Genomic DNA, 27164 nt, shown 5'->3' on the forward strand with positions numbered 1-27164 from the left:
AGAAAGGAAATTTAAAACTTTTGAAATATTTATTCTTGCTCATACTGCGGTTAGAAGGAAAAGTAACATCAATCATTACAAAATGAGGGACATTTGTAAAGGTTGGATAAATGCATTTTTATTTCTCATTCATTTCTTCCCTTTTCCCATAACTTTAACTTTCACGGCCATTTATTTTACGACTTCTTTTCCTTTTTGAATAAGTGCCTTGGGGATTAATTCTGCAGGGAACGGAAAGGAAGGTGTGAAACACATCTGCAGATCCAGAATTCTTATTACAGTCCTCAAATGTTCCAGAAAGAACATTTTGCCTTTAACGGCACTGAGTAATTTATTTAACGAATATTATTAGTTGACAAGTACACTAAGGAAGATTAAAAATGAAACTCACGAATATGACATTATATATATATATATATATATATATATATAAAAACACAAAAACAAAAAAGAAAACTATAAATGGGAAAAAACCAACAGTCTTCCTCAAGACACATCTATTGGTATAATTTAATGCGATATTTCTGAATTCATACAAGCGTTTTTATAATACAAAATCTCAGATGAATCAATGCTAAAAAAGCTTTAAATATGAGTTGAACACAAAAAAAGTACAGGAAAAAAAGCACCGGAAAAGAAACATCGGAAAGAACAGCGTACAAAAATATCATTGAAAGAAAAAATACACTTTAAGAGAAGCATTTTATGAAGAAAAAAAAAAGGCACTTCGTTAGTATTTTTAAGAAATTACCAACTTATTCAAATCAGGTGTTTGGGAGAATTTAAACATTATTAACGTCTCACTGATAGCAGTGACTTTTCACTGATATCACGATTTCATCAAAATGGTTTGATGTTGATTTCAGTAGCTGTATGTGTTGCGTCAGTCTAATTACACAGCCGTTTCCAGAAACATCTGATTTCGGATCAGTGAAAAATTGACCCATAAATTTTAACCATAAACCTATTCAGCAGTTTGTCCTTATATACAGTACGTAAATCCAACAAAACTATTAGCACAAATCAGCAGTTTGTCCTCATATACAGTTCGTAAATCCAACAAAGCTGATGGCAAGAATAGTGTCCAATCTTTGGAAGTATGGCATATAATTGCTGTTAATGAAGTATAATGCCATCGTTCTATCGCTCCATTACCTTGTGGGTGATTGGCAGTTGTGCGTGATATATGGAGTCCAAAATTTTTTCCTGAATAATTGAATAAATTGTCTACCAAGATCGGTAGTGACTGCTTCAGTTTCTCCGATCCTGGATATTTTACCACTCACTCTATAAAGCTTGGGCAATTATTTCTGTGTCAACTGTAGCTTCTAGTCATTGTGAAAAATGAGCTATACAAGTTAAGCAATGTGCAAAATCACTTTGGTGACTGCGTAGGTCCTATCAAATCAAGATTTATACGATTAAAAAAGCGTTCATTAGGACTTACTTGTGAGTGTACTACATGTCTAGTTATTTTAGTCTTTTGACATGGAATGCGACTTCTAGTAAATTTGGCTACGTCATTTTTTTCTTCTTCATATTAGACATTCTAATTGTTGGCGTGCTAATTTGATTGTTGCTTTAAATCCACGCAAAGAATGAAACACTGAAAGTCTATGATCATTTGATATGCAGGAACAGATAAGATTTGTTAAAATGTCACAATAAAGATAGGCTTTTTGACTTGACACCTAAAGTTTTAAGGTGGTACTAGAATCCAAGAATTCTTTTCATTCAGGGTAATTTGCTCCAGCACCAGCTGTATCCAAATAATTTCAATCATTTTCTGTAGAAATATTCTGAATAAGCGAGAAAGGGCATGCTCAATAATTCCCACGCGCACTTATTTTATGCATGGCCTGGCCATTATATTTTCTGAGCCACTGATGTGGTGTATGTTAGCTAAAGATTGGGCATGAATCCCTTAGCTGGAAAATCATCATTTCTACAAAGAAATTTTGAACAAGAATTTATAGTCTTTAATTAATTCGTTACGATGGATCGAGAGGCGGTGATTGAGAAATATTACAAGTAGTAGTAGTGTTAGTTAAATGGTCAACTAATCCTTCTGATTTTAAATAAATTAACATACAGTTAAGATGTTGAAAGTCAGTACCTAAAATTTGATGTAAAACATCAGCAATCGTACTTTAAAATAAAGGAGAGTGAGACCAATGTTACTTAAACATGCTTAAATGTTTTAATTAAACATGTAACTTACCAATTGTTTACCTGTAGAATCGTAAGACCTGTGTCTTGAGCAAGCTGCTTTTTTTGATCTTCAGATGGATACGGGTGCTAAACATCAGGGAAATAAAAAAAGAACGTTACAAATTTAATACCGAAATTAAATACTTATTTTAAATGTAACATGGGAATCTAAGAATGAATGTATTCTCAAAGAATAGCTCTAGCGTTGCAAATTCTTATTTAAATTAAAGGAATGCTATTGATTTTCTTTAAAAAGGAGAAAATATTATACAGTTTTCTCAATTCGTAACACCATACTCCCTATTGAACATCAAGCGATACCAAAATTTAAAATGTGTTTTTTGGCAATATTTGGGGTGAAGACGGCCAGGGAAAATTCTATCTATGCTTTTAATCTTCTTTATTTAATTTTCTCAAGTAAACTGATGACGGATATTTACTCTATTTGGCAGTATTTTTTGATGCATGTTAACCCCTTAACGATCGGCTAATTTTCAAGAAAACGGTCATAAAAGTGCCTATTTTGCCAAATACACGTATTTGATCACAATTTGAGATAAAAAATTAAAAAAAAACGTGCGGTATTTTAGATTCTCTACTAACTTTTTATGAAAAAAATTTTGACAATACAATTCTGCAATCAATTATTTTTGATAGGTAGTTAAATAGTATAAAGTTACCTGTTTTTAGATTTTTGATAAGCATCTTTGTTAGTATGCAATTGACGTTAAAAAAATATTTCAGCGTCACCCAAATCAGTTCTCATCATTTTAAACTGCATTAAAATTGGACTTAAAATCTAAAAACTGACAAACGTGTACTTGTAAATTACTTATTCCAAACCACAAATCGCATCATTTTATTGCTCTAAAGTTTTGAGGAAAATTTTTTAAAAGTTCCAAAAATTCTCAAGCGCTATTTCTCATAATCTAATGTCTTCTTTGAAAGGTATTGCGCTGTGTAATAATACTATATCACCTAAAGTTTGTTAAGTACGAAAAATATCGAGAAAACACAAAAAATCATTGACAACTACAATCTAACAATCATTCAAGAATTAAATAAACAATTAATCACTGATAGCTAAATAATGCTGATTAAACTTATATTATCAGTAACAACTGAAACACTATTAACGTCAAGGTTGGCAAGTTTCTGCCGAGGTGGTTAAAACCACTGGTAGAAACCGGTTAAAGCTGGCATGGTAGAAACCCTTTTCTGCCACATTTGTGGCAGAAACTTGCAGAAACTCAGAAAATGACATAAAAGTAAGTACTGAGATTGACATACAATGGAGAATTCATAGAGAAAACAATTAAATGTTAAACAAAGTGCAATTTATTTACATAATTATCACCATTCAAAATCAAATATTACATTGTTTGGACTCTGCAGTGATCTATGGCAAAAGACAAGTTTTGATGCGGTTTCTAAACCTAAACAATTTCTCAATTTGCTATGCACGAACGAGAAATTTGAGAAGATTCTCTCAAGTCCAGCAGAACTAGCAGGCATTGCCATCAAGGAACAAGCAAGATTTGTGAAACTTTCATCGATTGCATAATTTTTAAAACTGGACCACTATGTAGCAACTGGGGTAGTTGTCAAAACTTGACTGGAAAAATAAGTTTCAAGAAATGGGGCCGATTTGTTTTGCAAAGCTATGACATAAGGTACAAAATCTGGGTTAATATTGGCGAGTAAAATTTTGGCACTTTCTTCTTGAGCACATGATAAGTTCAATCCCAAATACTTTGGATACAGCATATAAGCTAGTAAATGATAATCAGTACATTTTTCAGTTTACTTAAACAAAATGTCATTAAGCAATTACTAGAACTAATATACACGTTTTTTTAGTTTCTGTCAGTTTTTACCGGTTATAACCAGTTTCTGCCACTGGCATGGCAAAAACCAGTTTCTGCCGGCAAAAAGCCAACCCTGATTAATGTATCACTGATATCTATAATTCGTCTTCATTGAAATATTATAAGAAAAGAACACAATTTGTACCGTCTTGTAATGGAGCTTTTTATCGGCGTGAATTTCAAAATTCATAAAGTATAACATGCATTCAATTTTGCTGATGCTGAAACGAATCTAGAGACCCAACCTTGACGAACCTAAAGTCATCGATCCAAATATGACAACTTGCCAAAAAAAAAAAGAAAGAAAAATGGCTTAAGTTGACTTGCTGAAAATGGCAAGTTTAGTTTAATGTAGCTGTTTTTGCTTGAATTGAAATATTTTTAATGAAATGAATACTTCATTTTCACACACTCATACTCTTTTGACGGTTTAGTGCGCGCAAACCTGTTAAACAGAGATCAATGCAGATTGAACCTACAGTACATTGATATTTTCGATAACATTTTAAACTATAGATGGAATATTTAAAAATAAGTTAAAATAGAAAAATGAATTGAATAAATTTTATAAGAAAACTAGTAATCATTTCAATAACGTCAATTTGCATCGAAGTTTTTCTTTAATTTAAATCCAAAATTAAAATTCTTTTGGAAAAATAATAATTTCGTTAATCATAGTCCTTTTTTCCGAATTGGTTGAGAAATTGATGAGAAAAAAATACTTATTACATTTTCAGGCCGCATATCAAAATACGTGTACTCGTTTAAAGATTGAAAACTGTCTATTATCTTTTCGTACCATGTGAGGAAATCTAATTTAATAACAGTATCAACCGTAATAATTATGTAATACTAATAAAAGAAAAATTTATTAACAATCTTTACACAAGAGCTGATTACAAAAACCGGATTTTCCCCACGAAGACATAAAACAAGATCTAATTATTAAGATAAGCCATCAATCAGTTCTTATATACGAATATGAATTATTTCCCTCATATATTATATACAGACAAAAGTATTTTTTTCTTTTTATTGCATTGAAAAAATATGTATATAAATGCATATTATTGACTCTCAAGGACTCAAAACCATCAAGAAAAGCTCGATAAATTCTGATATAATTCAAATTGAGAAAATATTAACTTTATCGAATTGTGAAGAAATAAATGCAGTGAAACCTGCTTATGAAGTTCCCGGAGAAATACATAGCATAATTCGAATCACGAAAAAAAAAAAAAGTCTACAAAAAGCACTTGGAAAAAAGCAACTGAAAAAAACACGGGAAAAAAAGCACCAGAAAAAAATCGATGTAATGTCACAAAAAACAGTAATCAAACTGATGATATTTTCTAATACAGAATTTAAAAAAAATTAGGATTGTTTAATGACCGATTAATAGTCATGGCATGACCTTACGATAGATATAATACGTGTATTTTTAGATTTTGGGTATGAAGTAAGGGTGAACCGTAATAAAACTGATTTTAACCTAAAAATACAGTCTGAAGTAAAAAATCTTAATTTTTATTTTTATTTTAATTAACATTAAGGTCTAAAATTAACATTAAGGTCTGATAAGAATTAATAACTCACAAGTCAACTCGAAAAAATAAATAAAAAATAAAAACACTGTTTGAATTACAAGTGTATTTTAAATATTTTTACATAAAAAAACATTTTTTATTATTTAAGTCGAATTTGATTTTTATTTTATAAACTATCCTTGCCAAATTAATATTAAATCAGCAGCTGAGAAACAATAATAGCATTTTGAAATATCAATTTTATAAATACAATAAAAGAAATGAAATCCACAGGTAATTATTAATATGAATTATTATACTTAAAATGTGTTAAAACTTAAGTTTCTTCTAAATTTTCCATTGCACAAGCATTAATTGAAATTATTTATAAAAGTATGGAAAGAGATTACAAAGAAGTTCTATACTTAATCTAATATAGTAATGAAATTTACACTTATACCCTAAAAACTGATTTTCTGGTGCTTTTCTTTAAGTGTTCTTTCCGGCGTTTTTTTCAGATGCCCTATTTCCCAAATGCTTTTTTTTCCATCTACCGTTTAATTCTCATAACGATTTTGTCTCGTATTTCAGAATGCTAAACAACCTTTATGAGTTAAGACATTTGAAAAGCAAGGACGGTTTATGTCAATTTTTTTTCCTCCCAAAAAAGACGATTAGATCGCCCTCTATTGTATTTTGAGGAATACTAAGTTTTGACAAGTCAATAACGAGGATAATCTGTTCTCTGAGAGTTATTATATAGTGAAGATGGACCACCTTGTGAAAAAACGGTTTCTGTCCGCTATTCGATTTTTTCTCTCCGAATCAGCTTCCATAGACATTTTCCGTATTTTGATTTTAACTTTTGCCCGATTTGTAAGTTTTCTCAAATTGAGCATTTTCTTTTCAAAATATGAAAAATCAGCAGTGCCAATTGATATTCCATTTAAAACTTTATTGAAATAATAAAAAATATTATAAATGTTCTTAAAAGTTTACGACGCTTGAGCTGTTTTTAATTACAAACTGCCCATAAGAAATGAAAACCAAAAATATTTATGTAATAATAATGATAAAAATAGTAAGTATAATTTCGCCAAAAATTTACGAAAATAGCACTTAAACTTCATTTTCAGTTTAAGAGTTAAATTTCATGAAACCAGGTCAAAAATTTCAAACTGCTATTTTCATACAATGTATGCAAAATAATACAATTTATGAAGAAAAAAATTAAAGAATAATGAAAGCAGTCTTGATTTTTCGTGCCTGTTAAAATATTTAGGCTAAATATCAAGAACATTTTCCGACAAAAAAACAAGAAAATTTATTTTAAAATAACACAATATAAATGATTTATTTAAAAAAATTTTTTTTTGTTTTTGCTACTCATTTCTGAAGCATTTCTCAATCTAGATCCATCATTGTTTACCAAACACTATTTTCATCAGATATATTTTTTCCCTCCTAGGAAATTAAATTAGAAATCGAAATTCGCGATCGCAACGCTCGAGTACGCCGTCTAGCGGGAGCCTGTAAATATCGGACATTAATTTATCACGTTTTCATTTAGTTCCATCGAAATCATTGACTGAATCAGACGCCATTTTTTAGCAGCAAATAAGAAACAAAATTTCCCTAAGGAAAAGGCCGAAGAACTTGAAAAAAATCTCCAGAATATTAGTAAATCTTTCAGGAACAGAACACGCCAAACATTTGAAGAAAAATTCCGCAATAATTTTTTATTTCTATTATCAACAAACTTGCAACTGATGACTTCCAATTTCGGATACTGTTACAGATGTGTGTATTAAGGTAAAATGCATTTCTTCTGTCTTCAATTCATTACGAATTAAAGTGAAGTCAACATTGCTTTCGTCATTCCAGTGAATAAATATGAATTCAGAACATACAGAATTGTAATAGTTATAACATATTCTTCTTCGTTATAGAATAGTATATATTTCTGTATCCATATAATTCGGAAAACAACAATAAAAAACTATCCAAGTTACTTGAAATAGTGCCATTTGTGCTGATTCTTAATTAATTTTAATCGCTTTCTTGGTAAGTATTTTTTAGTGTTGAAAGAATAAGTTCAACTAGAATTCAGCTATTCTGTTTTTAGCTACATATTCAATTTCATATCTATTATAAAATTTTGCTGTATAGTATGTTATCTAAAAGTAATGGAGGGATAAACTATGCATCTATTATTTGAGAATAAAGTTTTCAAACAAGGAACTTATCATTTTGGAATTCTCCGGGAATTATAAATCAGGTAAGTGCAATGATTTTTACAATAAAAAATTTGACTGTAAATATTTTTTTTTCATTTGATGATGGTTCTCTACAGAATGGTTTTTTACGTCTGATTAAGAACTATAAGAATAATAAAAAAAGAAACAATATGAAAGTTTTTATTTCAATGTAAAGAATTCTTGAAATCGTTTTTTTATCCTAAGAATTCTTTATTTTCCGTTTTTTAGTTTATAATTTTTTGATAAAAATTGTTCTCAAAATACTTTTTTTGAAAAATTAAATGGTATAACATTATGTGTTTATGTATACTTCTTGTATATTCCAATGTTTGAAGTAATATGATTCAGAAAAGTATGGAATAAAAATTCGGTACTTACTTATTAACGCCACCGCCGCTACAGATTTGGCGGTTTTTAAGTGCCGCTAATCTACCCTTAAAATTTTTGCGACAATTCATAAAATAAAACACTTTATTTAAAATCAAAATAGTCAATCGGATTTCGGTGGAAAATGAGCCGATATAGAGTTTAGCAAAGATTCAAAACAATCATATCGCCATATGAACTCTGATAAATAAGATTCCAAATGAAATAACATTTCCACAACGAACGTTTACCAAGATAAAGTTTTATGTTGTGGGAATTGGTACATTTTCGTTTTTTCGGTAAAATATTTCCCTCCTAAAAAAATACAATTGCATCTTGTTTTGTTTTTGGCAAATCCCAATGACGAATTTTTGTAGCACTAAAAATGGCGACAAAAAAGAATTGTTCATTTGTTTTTGTTTCGTCAGCATTCTTTATTTTACGTTTCTTAGTTTCTAAATAATGATTTTTATTGAAACTTGAAATTTTTTGATAAAAATTGTTGTCAAAAAACTTTGTTTACAAAATTAAATTTCATAAAATTATGAGGCTTATGTATACTTTTTGTTCATTTTAATTTTTGAAGTAATATGATTCTTAAAACTATAGAATGTAAAGTTTAAATGGGCCTTTCATGTTATATCATTAAATTTAGTAAAACTATTTCTCGGGCATTAGGTTTTAACTCTTATAAGAATATGCATATTTTTTTCTGTTAATGTACAAATATTTTTCCGATGTGTTTTGGATATTTCTTCTCTAATAAAAAGAGATACCATTTTGTTTTCGTTTGCATAAGAAAGAATATCAAGCATTTTTCTTTTTTACATTTAATTAGTCACAATAAAGAAGGAACGTTGCAATGCTACATGCTACATTAACGACGTCTCTAGAGTAACTGAATGACGGTTCATGTAGAAATCGCAGGTATGCGTCTCATACAACAACGCCCCCTATAGTTCGTTGCGATCGCGTACGTTTTGAAAAGCCTCCTAGTATTTATAATTTAACTAAAGATCAAGGCCATGATACATTATTGTTAATTGATTTCATCGATACATTATTCATAATAATACTATTACAGAATGCGTAGCCAAATCTTTCAACAAAAAATAAGCACCTTTTAAGTACTTTTTAAGCACTCAAAAAATATTTTTAAGCACTATATACATTAACAAAATGGAAAATAATTTTCAAAGACTTTAGATGATCATGAGAAAATAACTAGTTTCTGACAAGGAACTCTTTTCTTGATTATGTAAGCCGTTATAAAATGATCGAGAGATTTTTCGGTTCGATATCAGAGGGTAGAAAATGAAGTCTGAAATTGAGAATATCTTGCAAAATGCAGCAGAGTTGCACGGACAATAATCTTACCGAACCCAGCTCAGTAGACGCACATACCGACTCGCAAGTATTTCATCAAACATGTAAAATGATTGGCGCTTTCATACGCTGTTGACCGATGGTAAGCCGAAATGAATTGTGAAAACGTTGAATAGAACAATTTGAAAAGCACGCTTTTGCATAATACGTGGCGAAAATCGACATGGTAACGAAAAAAATCTCATTTTTTAAAGGGAAAATTAAGCACTTTTTAAAAACACGAAATGAAGAAAGCACCTTCAAGGGCTTTTAAATAACGAAAATCGAAAATAAGCACCTTTAAGCACTTTTTAAAAACGCGACGAAACTATGTATTATGTAATATATGATTTCATTAAAAATACATTAATATTAAAAATCCATTTCAAAATTAAACTTTTTAACAACAAAATTAAACTTGAAATTAAACTTTGTATAATAGTTGACTTTTTAAAAAATATCTAATTCAATTCGAATGTTCAATGACGTTAAATTCGGGTACAACGTTTTTCCATTGCCTTTTGTTGCATTTTGAGTTTTTTTTGTTCCGCGATGCATTTTTTAATGATAAATTTTAACTGCGAATCATTTTAAAATAATAATATAACTGATTTATATAAAAATCTTACTATCGCTACTCATTTCTAAAGTATTCCTTGATCCAAATCCGACACTGTTTTTCCCAACACAGTTTACATCGAATCTATTTTTTCCCTCTTTTAGGATACAAGAATTCCGTTATCCCCAGTTCATTTAAAATAATCCCTCTCATCTAATTAATGATTGTCATAGGTGAAATCAAACCCACCACTCCTTCGTCCCCCCACTTTCCAAGCGATGTAATAAAAAAGTTCTGTGAAAGAAAGCAAACTCTCTTCATTGCGATTACAGCAAAAGAAAACCACTACCAGGGACCTGAAAAAAAGAAAACATATGGGAGGGTAGAAGAGGGATATATGGGGAAATCGCAGATAACCATTGTTCCCTTGTTTGAGTATGAAGGATTGCTCTTTTCGAATTCTTTTGTCAGTAGGGGGAGGAAGGAGTTTTTTTTCCCCAAACTGCTGGAATTTTTTTTCTGGGCTTTTAGATTTTTCTGCTAGTTGAAGGGCGTGAACAGAGAAGAAAAATATGTAAGAAACTTGTATAAAAAAAAGAAAGAACTAGTAGGTATACACGTGTTTACCAGTACCCTTTAAAAATTAGAAGGATTTCTCTCATACTTCTTATGTTTAAATTACGGTAGAAAGTCCATTAAACAATTTTTGTAAGCCCCCTGTATACCGATAATCATAGATGAGGTGACCAAAAATATGACTACCAATTAAAAAAACCCGCCCTGTTAAGGTCAGTTGAAATTTTTTCTTCCTTTTCGTCAACAGATAATGCTAAAAAATGCTTCCAAAATGACTGCATTTTTACAGCCTTGCTTCCTAAGATGAAGAAAAAGCAAACTACCGTAGATTATTTTTTCATTTTTTTTTTTAAAAAATTTGTTTTTTTAAGTCGTCGAACATTTTTGAGACAAACTAGATAGTTAAAGAAAATTTACAGCGGTTGATTGTAAGTGAAAAATCCATGCTTTCTCTCTATAACTGCAAAAAAGAAAAAAAATATGTTAAGGCTTTTTAATACTTATTTGATTTCATTTAAGTGATTATATGGATTTTATGATTTGTCGTGACATTTATTTATTTATAGTCATTTGAGTACGATTACTATGATTTCGTTAAATTGCCCTTTTTTCGGAAGGCAGATGCATGTTCCGAATATATGAAAAAATCCTCCATGTCAAAGTGAAAATTTAAAGGTACAGTGCAGAGGGCACAGTGCACTTTTAATCTATTGATCGCATTTTCAAGTACTTGAATTCAATGTAAGTGGCTCGAACATATAACCTCAAATATGCTAATTAGTTAAGGCGATATTTTAAGTGATGAAATCAGGCACAAAAATCTACTTTCTTTGAATAAATAAGCCTTTTTTTACCGACGGATTTGGATTTCTGACTCTTCGAATTAAGTTCACTTGTTAATTACGAAATAATACTTATTAGAATCTTAACATTAATTAAAACAAAAAGTGTTTAAGATTATTTTAGGTTAAAATCAGTTCCATTTTGATTATACTTGCCAATTTTCAAAACAACAATAGTTCAGAATTAATCGGTGTTATTACTTTGTCACATTTACCCCTTTACTAACCTAAGATCAAAAATCTAAAAATACACGTATATGCTAAGGACATGTTATGACCATTAACCGTTTTTTAAGTTCATATGTCATTAAACAGTTGGAAACTTCTTAAAAAATTTTCACATCAAAGCTTATTAGTCCTGTTTTTTCGTAATATTACACTGACCCTTTTCTGATGCTTTTCTTCCCGTGATTGTTTGATGGTGATATTACGAAACCTTCAATTTTAAGGAAATCAAAATATTGCTAATGATTGAGGGGTGTTGTTAATACTTTTCTCCAACAATTATAATTTCGAATATCAAATATGATGGAAAATATGACTGTGCACCTCCACCTTCGCCACAAAATAGCAAAATATAGTTCTATAGGAGCAGGAGTGAAGAGCAATAAAATATATCTCTTTAGGGGGACATTTTTAAATCACCATCAGAAAAATATAATCTAGAATACTCTCCCACCCCTTATAAAATAGCCCCAAAAGTTTTTAAAGATAAAACATTCAGGTGTAAAAATTCTGTTCCCGAAATCGGTCTTTTTTTGGGAGTGTGCAGCAGGCGTAAAGAGTGGACTTGAGGATATGACAGGCAGATACAATTAATAACCATGTGCCCGCCCGCGGGGGCCAGTTATTCAGGACTGTCCATAAATCAAGACCGTTGGTCCCCTGCCCCCTAGAGTCCCCGCAGAGAGCATCCTGGGATATCTGGAGTATGGAAGCAAAACATATTTGTCATTGCTGTTGGAAATAGGATGAAAGCAATAGGATAGCTTTTAGGGCTGGAGGAAAGAAGAATTCGGTTACCAGAAAACTGATTTAACTTTTTCAAACCCAGAACTTAATTACGAATGGATAATTCGAAATTTAAAAATGAACATTCATAGCTAAAAACATTTTGAAAATATGTTTTTAAGATTAAACAAAAGTAGGATTCAAAGTAGACTCACTAAAGTAGGCTATAGAAAACTATGTTAGAACCATTAGATTTTCAATATGAACATTCATATAGCTCTAAAAATAGTTAGAAAATCTGTTTTTAGGATTAAATCAAAGTAGGGTTACAAAAGTAGGCTATAGGAAACTATCTAAGAAGCATTAGATTTTAAAAATGAACATTCATAGCTAAAAAAAATTTCAAAATCTGTTTTTAACATTAAATCAAAGCAGGATTAAAAGTAGGAGTCAAAACTATAGAAGAAACATTAGATTTTAAAAATTAACATTCATAAAAACATTTCAAAAATCTGTTTTTAAGATTAAACCAAAGTTGGATTAAAAGTAGGCTTCAAAACTATCTAAGAACATTATATTTTAAAGATGAACATTCATATCTAAAAACATTTTGAACATCTGTTTTTAAGATTAAAAGAAAGTAGAATTAGAAGTAGGATTCAAAACTGTCTAAGAGCCATAAGATTTTAATTTAAATTTGCTTTCAATAATTATAGCAGTTAAGTACACAATAAAATAATTAGTTTACAGCTTTCAATCATTGACTTTCTGAAAACACTGCGCGGCGCGTGTCTCACACTGAACCGCAGGAAAATCTTATACTTATTGTTAAGAAGAAAAAAGTTATCAATAAATTTGTTTCAACTTTCTTAAAATTAGATAAAAGTTCTTTAAATCGTTGCTAATACTGGGAGTGAAAAAAATAAAAAGAAATGACTGTACAAAATACACTAATTTTAATTTGAAACAAGAGTGTACCAAATGAGGTTACGGATTCCACTCTGTTTGTAACATGATCATGTAAAATTCAAATATTATTCTCAAAGCGTGAAATTATACGGGAGTTTTGAGAGAAGGGAAAAGGGTGACGATGTGGAATAGAGGGTACTTGACGGCTTCGTAGTATTTTGTACCTCAGTAATGGAAGGAACTTCAGATGCCTGCACCACACTTCCCGATTTAACATACAAACTGGACCATACTTAGGGATGGGCGATCACCTGAGCCGCTATAAATTAGGGCCGCCAAAATTTCAAGACTTGTTAATATAGTTATGTGGCAAGTTTTTTTAATTTACTTCCTTCACTTTCTTGCCACGACGAGAAAATCATTATGATTTTTTAAACCACAGATTTATGTAGAAAAATATTATTTATATTGTGCTGCATTATCTAATATCTATATACTTAAGGTTCTGATAATAAATCACAGATATCAAATCTCATTAATAATAAATATTTTATTCTTATAATGAGGAATAATTAAACTAACTTAAAAAACAAAATAAGGTTTTTTTTCTGTTCAAGAACTGAAATATAGATAATGTAACTTTTAAATCATTATTCTGTTCATGTCATTTTCATATTTTAATGCGCTCATTGTAGTATGTATTGCTGTTCTTTTTTCTGCCTACCAGTACAGGATTATTCTGAATCAAATAGTCTATAATAAAATATTGAAATAAATCATCCATGAATCTTCAAATACCTAAAAATTAATTAGTCAAATCAAATTATGTAGGCAAAGTTAATTAAATAGGCCATAATGTAACTATCTTTATAATTTTTTAAATGCCTCTCTTTACAGAAGTCTAAATTACGTTTATTACCCCACCTTAGTTAGTCATTTCCTAAACAATTAAAAGTTTTTTTAAAAAAAATTCAGACAATTCTTTTTATTAAGATGATGTGTATAATTTTTCAATTAAAGCTGAAAAAACTAAAGCACACTTTCTTTCTTTGGCGAGAGAGTTTTGAAGTGTTCCCACAAGTTTAGCTATCTACGTTTAGTATTGTTTCTTGAAGCTCTGTCACCAAGGAAAATAAAAAAGCTACAGCTTGAAGCTATGGTAGGATTTTAAACCATATACATCATCTTGCCGTGACGAATTATCTGGGCCTTAGAGCGGACAAGTAACTTAAATATTTTAAAAGTTATTAAACTTTTTAAAAATCGCCAGTTTGGTGACATTTTCCCCCTAGATGAAAATTATCAAAATCACTACCTTATTCTTAGTTTCTGAAAATATTTATGAGCTCAGGTAATGCAGCATTGTTGCAAGTTTTTAAATTTTAAAAAAATTAGACCACAAACGCTTTTTATTTTCACAAAACTGAGGCTTTAATACATATAGACGTTTTGCGCCATTTTCAAAATAAGCATAGGCTTAACTGGATCTAACAGTCATGAGTAATTGTTGCAAACTCGCAGCAGTTATAAAAATAGCATATTATTCAAAGAAAAGCATCATTTCATGTGACGACGGAGTCTCCGAAAAACAGCCTTAAGAAGTTTTGCTTTAGAATAAAATATATCAACGTCAATTACAGTAGTACTCGGAAATCTTTTTCAGAACAATAAAACTAAGGGGAAAAAATTTCAGATGCTTAGTAAGGTTTACCAATTAGTCTATTCAGCCGTCAATTTACAACTTCCGCCCTATCAACTACAATCACAATTATTAAACCAAGAAGCCGATTTGTTCTGACATCAGACTGTAAAAATAGTAACTTTAGCACCAAAGCTTTGACTCATCACATAACCCTTTCCCCAAGACAAGATAGGTGGGCGTGTCCATGGAAAGGCGCAGAGACAGACTGCAATGAATTAAATTATGGATCTTGTCAGGAGGATGATTGGTGGTAATTGACGTCCACTGGAAGGTGTTCTGAAGCGAAATGGGCTTCCCTGCCTGAAGATGGGCCACATGACACCGAATTACCATAACTCTCCCTCATTTGGCGGTGGAGAGACTTTTTGAAAAGCGTTTTGCTCTTCTCCAGAAGTGGGATTGATTTGACTCACAAAAAAGGAACTTCTCCTCTCTTCACGCTTGGCGAAAGAATACGATGAAATTTCAAAAGCTTTCATTTAATTAAGTTAAGTTTTATGGGGGTTGTGGTTAATGGAAATGAAATGCGAGCGAAAATGGAGTGTCGGAAATTTGGTTAAATTAGTGAAAATCTCGTCAAAAAGGGAAGACTAATACAGTAGGTTATCAGATGTGAAATATTTTTGATTTAATCCTTTGATTCTTGGTGAGCTAACTCTATTAGGTAGAATGAATGATAAATGATTTTCCTAAATTTCACATTAGAATTCATGAAGGACTAAATATAGAGTTTAATGGCACAAAATCTCGGTACTGCAATAATGCTCCAAATCTAATTTCACTCGAGAAAGAAAATTATATATTAAATTAATATTTCGTGATTTTTTTCAGAATACATTTTTTTTCTCCAATTAATAACAGAAAAATTAACAAAATATAATGATTCTGAAGGATAATACGCTATTATTAACTAACTCTAAGGTAACAGCATTTATAGCAATTGCAATATTTAATTAAAGACAAAAGTGTTTACAATACCAAATTAATTAATTAATTATATCTATGGAAACGGTACTCACTATTTTAATAATGAATGTTTAAAAACGGTTTTAACAACTCTAGTATTAAATTCATGGCAACGGTAATTATGCTACCAAATTATTAATTCCATGGAAATAGTATTTTTCTGGTATCATTACATTTATATAACCTAATGAAATAAGATTTTGTTCCAAATAAACAATAATAATACACTGATAAATGTAAATTTTATGGAAATAAATTTTCCCCATTCAAAATAATAATAGTTAAATATTTTGATTGGATTAACTTTACCTAACAGTCATGCGTAACTGTTGAAAACTTACAGCAGTTATGAAAATAGCATATTATTCCAAAAAAAAAAAAAAAAAAAAAAACATCATTTCATGTAACGGAGGAGATTTCAAGAAACGGAAACATTTAACAGCAAACATTGATTTAAACAAAATAATGAATTCAGTTTTTTGTTTTTTTAATTCAAATTCTATCCAATAGAAACAAAGATAAAAAGTTATTTCCAAGAAGAAACTCTTCCCTTGAGTTAGATCTTCGAATTACAGGACGCCTTTCCTGCCAGATTTATTGGTGACCTTTCAACTTCGGAACTGCAGCGCCATCTATAAGCCGTTATCTTCAAAAGAGGTAAAAGCCATCGGACACTCAAAGCGGTCAGCTCTCGTTAGCAGTTTTTCCGGGAATCATAAATATGTCATTCTAATACCCGGGTTTCGGGTATCCCAAGGCTTCTTCTATTGGAAGATACACTCAACTGCACTCTTCCCTTTGGAACGAGGAAAGTGAATTATCAGGATAATAAATGTCACAAGATCTTTCCAAACGAGAGTTTGAGTAGGGGCAGAAAGAAGGTTTTTGCTCTCCTTTGAAGAGGGCTTTTATTTCTACGTGAAAGCTTTCCTGGAACAAATTTGTTCGAATCAACTACCTCTGGGTGCACGCAAACGATATTGAAGAGTCCAAGAAGAAAAATACTTTCCAGAAAACTGTTCTAAAAGTTCATTTTCGTAATCTGTGATCTTAAATACTTCAATAACGTATTAATTAAATGTAATTATTTATATATACTATAGGTAGTTATTTATATGTATTAAACGTATGTAATTTTTTTTTTTTACTCTTTATTATTAGAAAATTACTTTTAGATAGTTTTCTTAATTTACAGACTGTTTTGATTGTGATTGAAGTTCTTATTAGGTCTGCCTTCAGACCTATATAATAAAAAGCGAATTGGAAAATTGTATGAAATTTCATCTGCTGTGTTGATATAAGATGTTCAGAAAGAATAGCGGAAAAAGAAGCACTGGAAAAAAAAGGCACCTGGAAAAAAATGCACCAGAAAAAAGTCCGTGTAATAAAAGAAAAAAAGAAAAGAAACAGAGTTATTATTAAGTTTTGAGATGAATAATTTAAAAAAAAATTACGACTGCTTAATGATACGAATTTAACGGTCATAACATGACCTTACGATCAATATACGTGCATTTTTAAATTTTTTGATCTGAAGTGCGTAAAATAATTAGAAGAAAAGGACAAGTGTGAACATGATTATTTAAACTATTGTTGCTTTTAAAAAGAGCAGGCAAATCGAAAAAGGAATGATTTTTACCGAAAAATACAGTCTGAAGTAAATAATCTTGACATTTTTTATTTTCATGAAATCTTAAGGTCTAACAAGTATTAATTTAAAATAAAACAAGTTAACTAAATTGCAACTAAGTAAAAAAAAAAAAAAAAAAGGCATTTTAGTAACAAGTGTATTTTAAATATTTTTTAGAGAAAAAATATTTTTTTATTATTTAACTAGAACTTAATTTTTATTTAGAACTATACTATGCGAATAAATTATAAATATCAGCTGAAAAACAATAATAGCATTTCGAAAATGTCTATTTCATAAATACGTACAATAAAAGAAATAAAATTCCACAGGTAATTATTATTATTAAAACTTGTTAAAACATTAGTTTCTTATAAATTGGCTGTTGTAGAAGCATTAATTGAAATTATGTAAGAAAGTATGGAAAAAGATTACGAATAAAATCTAGACTTTATTAGATCCTTAAAAGTGAGTTTTATGATTTTTTTCCGGGTACTTTTTATTAGTCGCGCTTTTTTCCAGCCTACAGTTTGGAAATCTGCTAAATTAATTACGTATTCATAATTTAATGCTTCCTGTTATATAACGAGAAATTGTGACTATTTAAGCTGTTCCGATAAATAAAGAAAACATATTGTTTTAACTTTTGAAGTTTAAACACACTTTTCCATTAAAAACAGCTTTACTTTATGACCTGGCAAAAAATACAATGCTCGATGCACTAAATTTGATTATAACAAGTTTTTAAAAACAAAATTTTGCTTTATGTTTCAGAATGTCACTTCTTAGCACTTTCTTCCACTAAGATTTTCAAGTTGTGTGTCTGAAAACATATTAAAGTACTAATTACACAATCCTGTGTGTTGTAGTTTGTTTGTTTCGTTATGTCATTATCTATATATATATTTCTCTTACACGGCGACAAAAAAAAAGCCTCATTACAACTCCCCGAATGGCAACGCTAGAAAATCGACCAACGATTGCAGCTAAAAATGTCACATACCAAATCTAGCTCAGATGGCTCAACATATAGCGCTTTTAAAAACGGGAACTGAAATAACCAGAGAGAGCATAAGCTAGGCAGAAGTGAATAGTCTTTGTCGATAGATCTCTATTTTAGTATTTTGTCGAAAACACTTTTTTTTTCACAAATTTATATATTACGAATTTATTTGACGATTTTTGATTCACATCACGAATTTATTTATTTTACTAGAATTTATTTGTTTATGCAGGTTTTTCCATTGCAATTCACTTATTTCAATTTTTAATTGACTTAATTATAGCCAAAATTTTAATCTTTTTAAAGAGATATCAGTTTTAGAAATTTTATCTTAAGATTTTATATTATAGCACATTTCTAATAGGTTTAACGAATTACATGTCATTTATTTGAATTCAAATTTATTTTAATGACTTAGTATTTACTAAAAAGGTGTAATTTTTTTTTTAAAAAAAAAGTTGTTATATGGATTTGAATGATTGTTTTGAATTCTTAGAATTTTGTGCATTTGCAATGTACATAAGTTAGTAGCGAGCGAAGCGAGCTTGGTTTGCGAAGCAAACCATATAAGATTGCTTAGCAATTTTCGGGGGTTGGCGAGCGTCAGCAAGCAGGGGGCGCAGCCCACTAGTACTAGATGTTATTATAATGGTAGAAATTTTCATGGTAAACGGAAAACAGAGCACCGAATTAAAGCACCGATAAGAACAACACGAAAAAAAGCACTTTAATAATTAGATAAGTTGTACAACCAGGCAGTTAACTATTCAAGTAGTTGAGCCAAAATTTAATGTAATTAATTATTTATTCCAATGAAATTAGATATTTTGTTAAAATTAATATATAAGGATTACTTTAATTGACAAAATAATTAAAACTCCTAAAAAGTTCGGAAATTGCTTTAAATTTCACATATTGTATTGGGATAAAATTAGCTACAAATACTTCAATTAGTGATTTCTTTAAAAAAAAAAAAAAAATTAATAGTATCAAATTGAAATAATTCATCATTTTTATTATTATTTTTCAATTCAGAAAATTAACCCCATAAGAAACTATTAATTGATGCATTATTTATAACAATACTACTATGCATGCACAATTAAAGATAAGTATTAAAATTTTTTTCTGTGATTTTTTTAATTTCATTCAAATTTAGTTCAACAGCTTTGGATGTTACATCTATTTGTTTGTTAAAGAAAAGGGCTTTTCTTTCTGGTCTTTTTATCTCCGTAATTCAAATTTCACTAACTGAGGTTACATTGTAACACACTAAAAGAAAATGTATATTGAATTTATACTAGTTAATCGGGTGGTTTTTTTAGGCATTCGCAATATGCTTAACTATAAAATAGGAACATTAAAATGGAGGACAGATTAGCCTTTCCTTTAACAGTTTAGCTATATTTTCAAAGACTAAATTACCTTAAAAAGTTAATTTTTCAATAACATAAAAAATATAATTTACCGTAAGATGCTGAAATAGCCATGCCCTCATTATGTTTGTTGCTACTTTAGGAAAAATACCCCTCTTCTTCTGCCTTTTCTTACCACCCCTTTCATCATCATCCTCATCACCTGAGCCTTCTCCTGAACAAATACTCGCATCACCTGTAAAAAAAAAGAATAATCATTACTTCACTGTATCTTCTGAAATAACGAATTTTACGAAACATCATTATGGTCTGCCGATATTTCTATTGAAATCGGGCCACGCGTTGTTGATTACCGAAGAAGTTCAGAAGAAAATATTCTTCGAATTAAAAGTTTATGTATAGCGCACTAAAAAACAGAAAAATCATAAAAATAAATAGATAAAAACGAACCACGCTGAATAACTTTTGATCTAATGAGTATTTTGGGCATCAGAAATCCGAATTCATTGAAAAAAAAAAGCATGCTCATTCAGAGAAAGTATGTAGCGTCCGATTTCGTAACTAAAAATATCGTCCGCACTAATTAATTAGCATCTTTGAGGTCGTCTTCTTGAACGATTAGGAATAAGTCCAAGAATGTTAAAATCCAATTATTAAACCAAAAGTTATTCAGGGTGGTTCGTTTTTTTTATTATTTTTCTCGCATTGTAAATGGGTCGGAGTATACTACACGGCACCAAGTCTAAACGGCAGTTGAAATTGTCCAGAAGTAAACCGTACGTGAAGATTTTTTTCTTTCTATTACAAAGGAACAAAATCATATTAAGGAACAAAAATGAACAAGCAATTTTTAAAAACGGAAAAAAAATAGAAACATGTTTTTTCAGGTGTGTTTTGTAACCTTTACTATCAGTGAAACAAGATACACCATTTGCAGAAGCGGGGTGCAGTGTTGCCAGATTGGGCTACAAGTAGCGGATTGGGCTACTTTTAAAAGTCCCCGCTACTGAAAATTGAATTTTCGCTACTTGCTACTTTTTGGGCTACTTATTATTTTTCGAACGCTACAAATCTTAAATATGTGCTACTTTTTTTCCTTACTGAAATATATATATATTTTTTAATTTTTTCCCTTCCCATTATAAAATGATTCTGAAAGTTTGCAGCTTCTTTACCATTTTTAAAAAGGACATTTTTGTTGCTGCTGAAAACGTTCTCGCTTCAGTTTTGGATTCTTATTGATATGTTTTACTGATGGAGTCTATAATCTTTCCATGTTTATGTTTCAAATCGTAGACTCGGGAAATCGCAAAGATATATATGGAAAAATGCACGGAGAGTATGATGGGGAAAATGTTTTTTAACTCCAACTATTATTAATCGTTTATCTTCTGGAGAAAAAAAATCACGTTACTCGCTTTGAAACTCAGAAAAATTAAATCCAAAGTCATTAAACCTGATGAATGAAAATAGTTGTTGTGAATGACAATGAGTTTCCAAAAAATATCGTACTGTTAAGTGCTTTTTTGTGAATTCATTTCACAATTGTAAATCACCATCTATTCACAGTTGCACGAAAAATAGGAAAATTTTTATATCTCTTTAGAGCTTAGATTTGCCCATTGTAAATGATGAAATTATTTTTTTTAAAAATAAGCTATAATATGTATTGCTATGGTTACAGTTATTATTTTTCACCTCATTTTGCCAAATATGCAATAAATAAATGAAACAAATAAAAATGAAGTTTTGGATAGTTATCATATTAAAATAAAATTCATATTACCAAACGCAAATGATAATCAGAATTGGCATCAATGAGAACGACATGAAGAAATATTTCATAGAAGGCCAAGGCCCACCCAATGATGACGATGAAACGCAAAAGATGGATTTTGTTTTTAAAACAAAAATATATACTATAAAATTTCAAATTATAAATAAAATTATAACTATAACAAATATAACAAACTTATAATTATAACAAATAATTAACTATAACAATGAAATTATGAATAAAAATAACTCAGTTAATTGAAACATAATGCACTTAGGGATCAGGAAAATTGAATAACGACATTTTTTTAATTCGAAAATGTCAACATTTTAAACCTTTCAAAACATTTATAGTAATTGCAAAATAACTAGGAAAGATAATTACTTTAAATGATAAACACGGTAATGTATATGCTGTATGTTATAAAAGGAGTTTAGAAAATTATTAAAGCTACTACAGTGAAACTAGCGTAAACTGATCAGAAGTGGAACTACAATTTGATGGTTTTATAAGAGAAGTCATCTTATAAAAATGATAATAAATTGTTTTTACCAGTTTTGCACTTGATCATCAAAATCTTAGATGGGTGATTAACTTATAGAGATGGTCAACTTAACATGTTTCACTGTGCAAGTAAAGTAAGCACAGCAACTAAGCGAGCTACGAGAAAAGAAAATATTTACGAGCATTTAGTGCAAATCTATCTTTTTATCATTGTTTTTTTTTAAACTTTGCAACAGATGTTACGGCTACTATAAATGAAAAAAAAAATTTGTTAAAAATATTTGTTGCTTCGTAGACGCTTTAAAATACTGTTTCATACGTGGCCCAAATCAAAATATTCATTTGTTCACTAAATTACTATCAAAACTATTCTCAATCGAGTTTGAAACAATTATTGATGCTGTTACAAAGAAAAGCAAAGTCATATTTCTCATCTGCGAGCTAAATGTTTGTACTTTGTATTGTTTCGAACTTCAGAGCAGAAATGATTAAATAAATTATTTTGCTTATCAAAAAAGGATTTTTTGCCCTTTATTTTTAAATACACACAGATGTAGGCCCATGAAGTTGAACTTTTCTGAATTTCTTGTTGGAGTTTGGGTCCTAGTTAGGTCTTATTTTTAATTTCCTCGAAACGCGAGATAATTTTTATTAAAAAAAAATTAGCTAGTGAGAACATTTTTATGTGCGAGTAATTAAGGTTCTTGAGGTTGGGGAACGAAGGGAGCTGAGATCGAAACCTCTTAGTATTCTTATGCAGCTCAAAGACCGCACCAACTTTAAAATATCGAAGACAGCTCCGACTGATTTTTACACATAAAAAAGCTTGAAAAACACGAGCTATCCGATGTTATTATAATTTTAGTGTTTTCTGGCAAACGGCGCTGTTTTACAGAAATATAGCCAAATAAATTAGAGCACTCAAAACATGGCAAACTTTACATTTTATTTATGCTGTGATATTAATTTTGTTATATATATATATATATATATATATATATATATATATATATATATATGATTTATTTTTGGGCTACAAAATGTTCGAATCCGCTACTTTTGGAGCTCCCATTCGCTACTTTTTAATCTTAAGTTCTGGCAACACTGGCGGGGTGCAACAAGGCCCTTAGGTGCAACAATCGGCAAGGAATAAACGCATTGGTCATACGTGTGCCCCTTTTTCCGCTCAAGAGTAGAAAGAAAATGCACTTTCTCTTTGTGAATTTACTCAATTCCCCTACTATTTTCAATTTCCATCCTATGAAGTGAACTTTTCAATTTCCATCCTATGAAGTGAACTTTTCAATTTCTATCCTATGAAGTGAACTTTTCAATTTCTATCCTATGAAGTGAACTTTTCAATTTCTATCCTATGAAGTGAACTTTTCAATTTCTATCCTATGAAGTGAACTTTTCAATTTCTATCCTATGAAGTGAAACCAGTGGTCGGTTCAAACGATTTGTCAAAGGTCCCTATTTGTGAAAAATCTAATCATAATTTCATAAATAAATGAAAATAATATTTTGTTTTTTGGTATAAAAAATACAAAAACGTATCTTTCAATGAGTTTTTGTTTAAAAACTACGAATTAGTCCCACTATTTTTGAAGGTACCGTTTTCGTGATAAAAAAGTTTGTAAAGAGTGTCCGTTTTAATGCTAAACTATTTTGTGAAAAGCTCTTTTAAAAGATAAAAAATTTTGTGAAGGGTCCATTAACACACCCAAAATTTTATAAAGTGAGTAATGAGAATACAATAAAAATACGATTTTTTTATTGGAATAAAAGTACAGGATTAAAAAAAAGAAATTCAAAATTGTATGTTCTGCAGTAAAAAGGAAGGAATGAAGTTAGAATTTGGTAAAACTCTATAAAAATAATCTTTTACTACTCAGTTATTTTTAATTAAAACTTTAATTGCTAGGATTATTAAGGTAGTAACAGTTAAATAACAATACCAAGCCAAAACACAAGTAGCAATCGAAAATCACTAAATAGTTCTACCAGAGGTCAGAGAAGAGGTCAATTTTTATGGTTCGTCTTCACCTGTGAGAAGACCACCCAGATGTCAGTGATTTCTTCCCTCTTATCCCTGCAGGTATCCTTAATTTGAAGAGCTTCAGCTGAAGAGCTCACTAGGGTGATTGGAATTTTAGACACATTTTCCCACGCCTTCTACTTGAGGAGTTAAAAATATGTTTTCGAATAGTTCTAAACATCTTACATGTCAGTATGATAATCCTTCGTCATTTGTCAGTTTTCGCAGCACTATTTAAGGCTAAACGATGCAACGGTTGCGTAACTTTTCTTTAGGAAACTGTGTCTTCGCAACAAGTGTTCGATCTTCAATTGCCAATTTTTGAATAACTATTTGAGGCCAAACAATGCAATAGTAGAATGACTTTTCACGTTTTTTAATTAATTACAAGCGCCTTTATTCTCTATAAAACAATGAGTTTTCTAATATTGGTATTTTGCAACAATGTGCAATCGTCGATATTGTCTAACTATTTAGAGCTATATAATTCAATGGTGGGATGACTTTTCTTTAAAAAACGATGTCTTTCCTTAATATTGATATTTCGCAAGTGTTCAATCCTCAGTTTGTAATTTTGTGGACCAAACAACGCAGAGGTGGATTGACTTTTCATATATTTTGTTAAACTGATTATAAACGCTTTTTATTCTCTACAATTTGCGTAACTATTTGAGGCCAAACAATGCAATCGTGAAATTACTTTTCAAATTTTTTAAATTTAATATAAATGCTTTTTATTCTCTAAACGATGATTTTCCTAGCAGTGAAATTTTGTAGCAAATGTTAAATTTTCAATTTTTAAATACTATTTGAGGCTAAACCATGTAATAGCGGAATGACTTTTCAAATGTCTTAAAAAAGTTTTTGATGACAAATGATTTTTATTCTCTAAAAAACGATGGTTTTTCTCAATATTGATATTTTAAGTCTAGTGCAGCCTCGTAAATTTTTAAATTTTGTCTAATAATTTGAAACCAAAAACTGCAATGGTAAAGTAGCTTGTCTATTCTTTTTGTTACCTTTTTTAAAAATAAATTAGATTGCAAGTACATGCTCTACAGTGGACCAAAGAAAAAAATAATTAAGACAATATTTTCCAGAAAAGGGGGCATTTGTCCATTCAGTAGTGCACATTTAGAAAAAAAAGTTGCATTAATCATCAACATCCAAGCCCTCCAAGCCCTGGTTATGAATAACTATGACGTTAAGCAGACGTGTGTGAATGGCCGAAATTAACCATGGACAATCTCCCCTTTATAAAAATAAATTCAATTATCTTCAGCTTGGTTAAGAAACTATGACGTGAAGCAGACGTGTGTGGATGGCCGAAATAAACTTCCCAATTAGCTGCCTCAGCAAAGAGTTTTTACTGGAGAATAATAATAAGAATATAAAAAAATCTTCATCCATATTTTAAATTAATTTTTTATATCGATGCAGACGGAAATTATTCTACAGTTGTTTTAATTTTTCTATGTAATATTTCCTGCTAGCATTTATATTGTTTGATCCAAAACTTCATTAAAATTATTTGAAAATCATATTATTTTTCATAAAATATTTTCTAAGAACTATAAATATTTACCTTTTCAAAAACTCTATTATAAATTAATGCATTCTCCCAAGACCCTATTATGGGCCAGGGGAGCCATGGAGTAAGACAATACAATTAATAATTTTTTAAAAAATAAATTCTTTTTTAAAAGGACTGAAAAAAATAATCTGTATTTTTTTATTTTGATTTGAAAAAATGTTTCTGCTAAGGTTATAAATAATACTGGTGAGCCACAGGGTTCAAATTTCGGGTTGCTAAAATGCTTTACTATTATTATTATTAATGACTTACTACAATGATGAATTATATTTTACTACAAACGGCTTTTCATATCAAAAAATGCCCTGTAATTTATAATATCCTGCATTTTTGCTTTTGCACTTAAATCCCAACATTTTATTTATTTATATAAATCGATTTATTATCTGTACTTACATTTCCTGTCTATAAATTAGATTTTCATCTATATAATGGACTTTTTATCTATATTATCCACATAAATATTTTTCCGCAGTATGTTTTTCTACAATAAATAAAATTGGTGTACGATTCTTGTTCTTTGAGGCGATTGGGTAAGTAACTTAGAAAAATTAAATCGATAAAAAGAAAAAAAATCGAAATTACAGTCTTTCATTTAAAAAAGCAATAAAAATAATTTGAACTATAGACCCAGAAAGTGTACTATAGTACTTTAATGCATAGGAAACAGATGAACAGAAAAATCTGATCTTAAAACGAAAAGGGAAACGAAAAGGGAAACGAAAAATCTAAATCTATCATGAATAAGACATAATTCTCGAAACATGACCATTTAAATTAATTTATGCCGATGGTTCAGTAAAGACGTAAGAGCTACGTTCGGATACGAATACAGTTTATTCCGATTTTGCGTGTGAGTGCCACCGGCTTAATGAATAATTCAATAATTCTCTTTATTCAAACTTCTTATTTCGTTTCCGTGAAGTTCTGACAATAATTATCGATAATGCATCATACTTACGACGGTATAGAAACGAAAATTCGGAGGGGGAATCAAAAGTACCTTCTAGAATCTTTAATTTATGAATGCAATTTTTTCGTGCTTAATGTCTATGACAAATAATTGTATCGTCAAAAATATGAGACAGTGTGTAATGAATTGCTTATCGATGATATTGCGATTCATAATAATAAGTTTGTAGT

The 27164-nt window shown here is 29.8% G+C and overlaps 1 protein-coding gene across 2 annotated transcripts in view; it reads right to left on the bottom strand.

Annotated features, from left to right (window-relative positions):
• Positions 1–27164, bottom strand: part of LOC107450063 (homeobox protein Meis1) — a 110293-nt gene that overhangs the window by 24662 nt on the left and 58467 nt on the right. For both annotated transcript variants that reach the window (XM_043039728.3, XM_043039730.3), the window contains exons 8-9: positions 20201–20343; positions 2222–2298 (exon numbers count right to left, since the gene is read on the bottom strand). In XM_043039728.3, the coding sequence (XP_042895662.1) occupies positions 2222–2298; positions 20201–20343 (220 nt within the window). The remainder of the gene's footprint in view (positions 1–2221; positions 2299–20200; positions 20344–27164) is intronic.

The sequence above is a fragment of the Parasteatoda tepidariorum genome, chromosome 1 (genome assembly GCF_982258835.1).
Source record: "Parasteatoda tepidariorum strain Cologne lab strain chromosome 1, Ptep-v5.0, whole genome shotgun sequence".
Classification (NCBI taxonomy): Eukaryota; Metazoa; Arthropoda; class Arachnida; order Araneae; family Theridiidae; genus Parasteatoda; species Parasteatoda tepidariorum.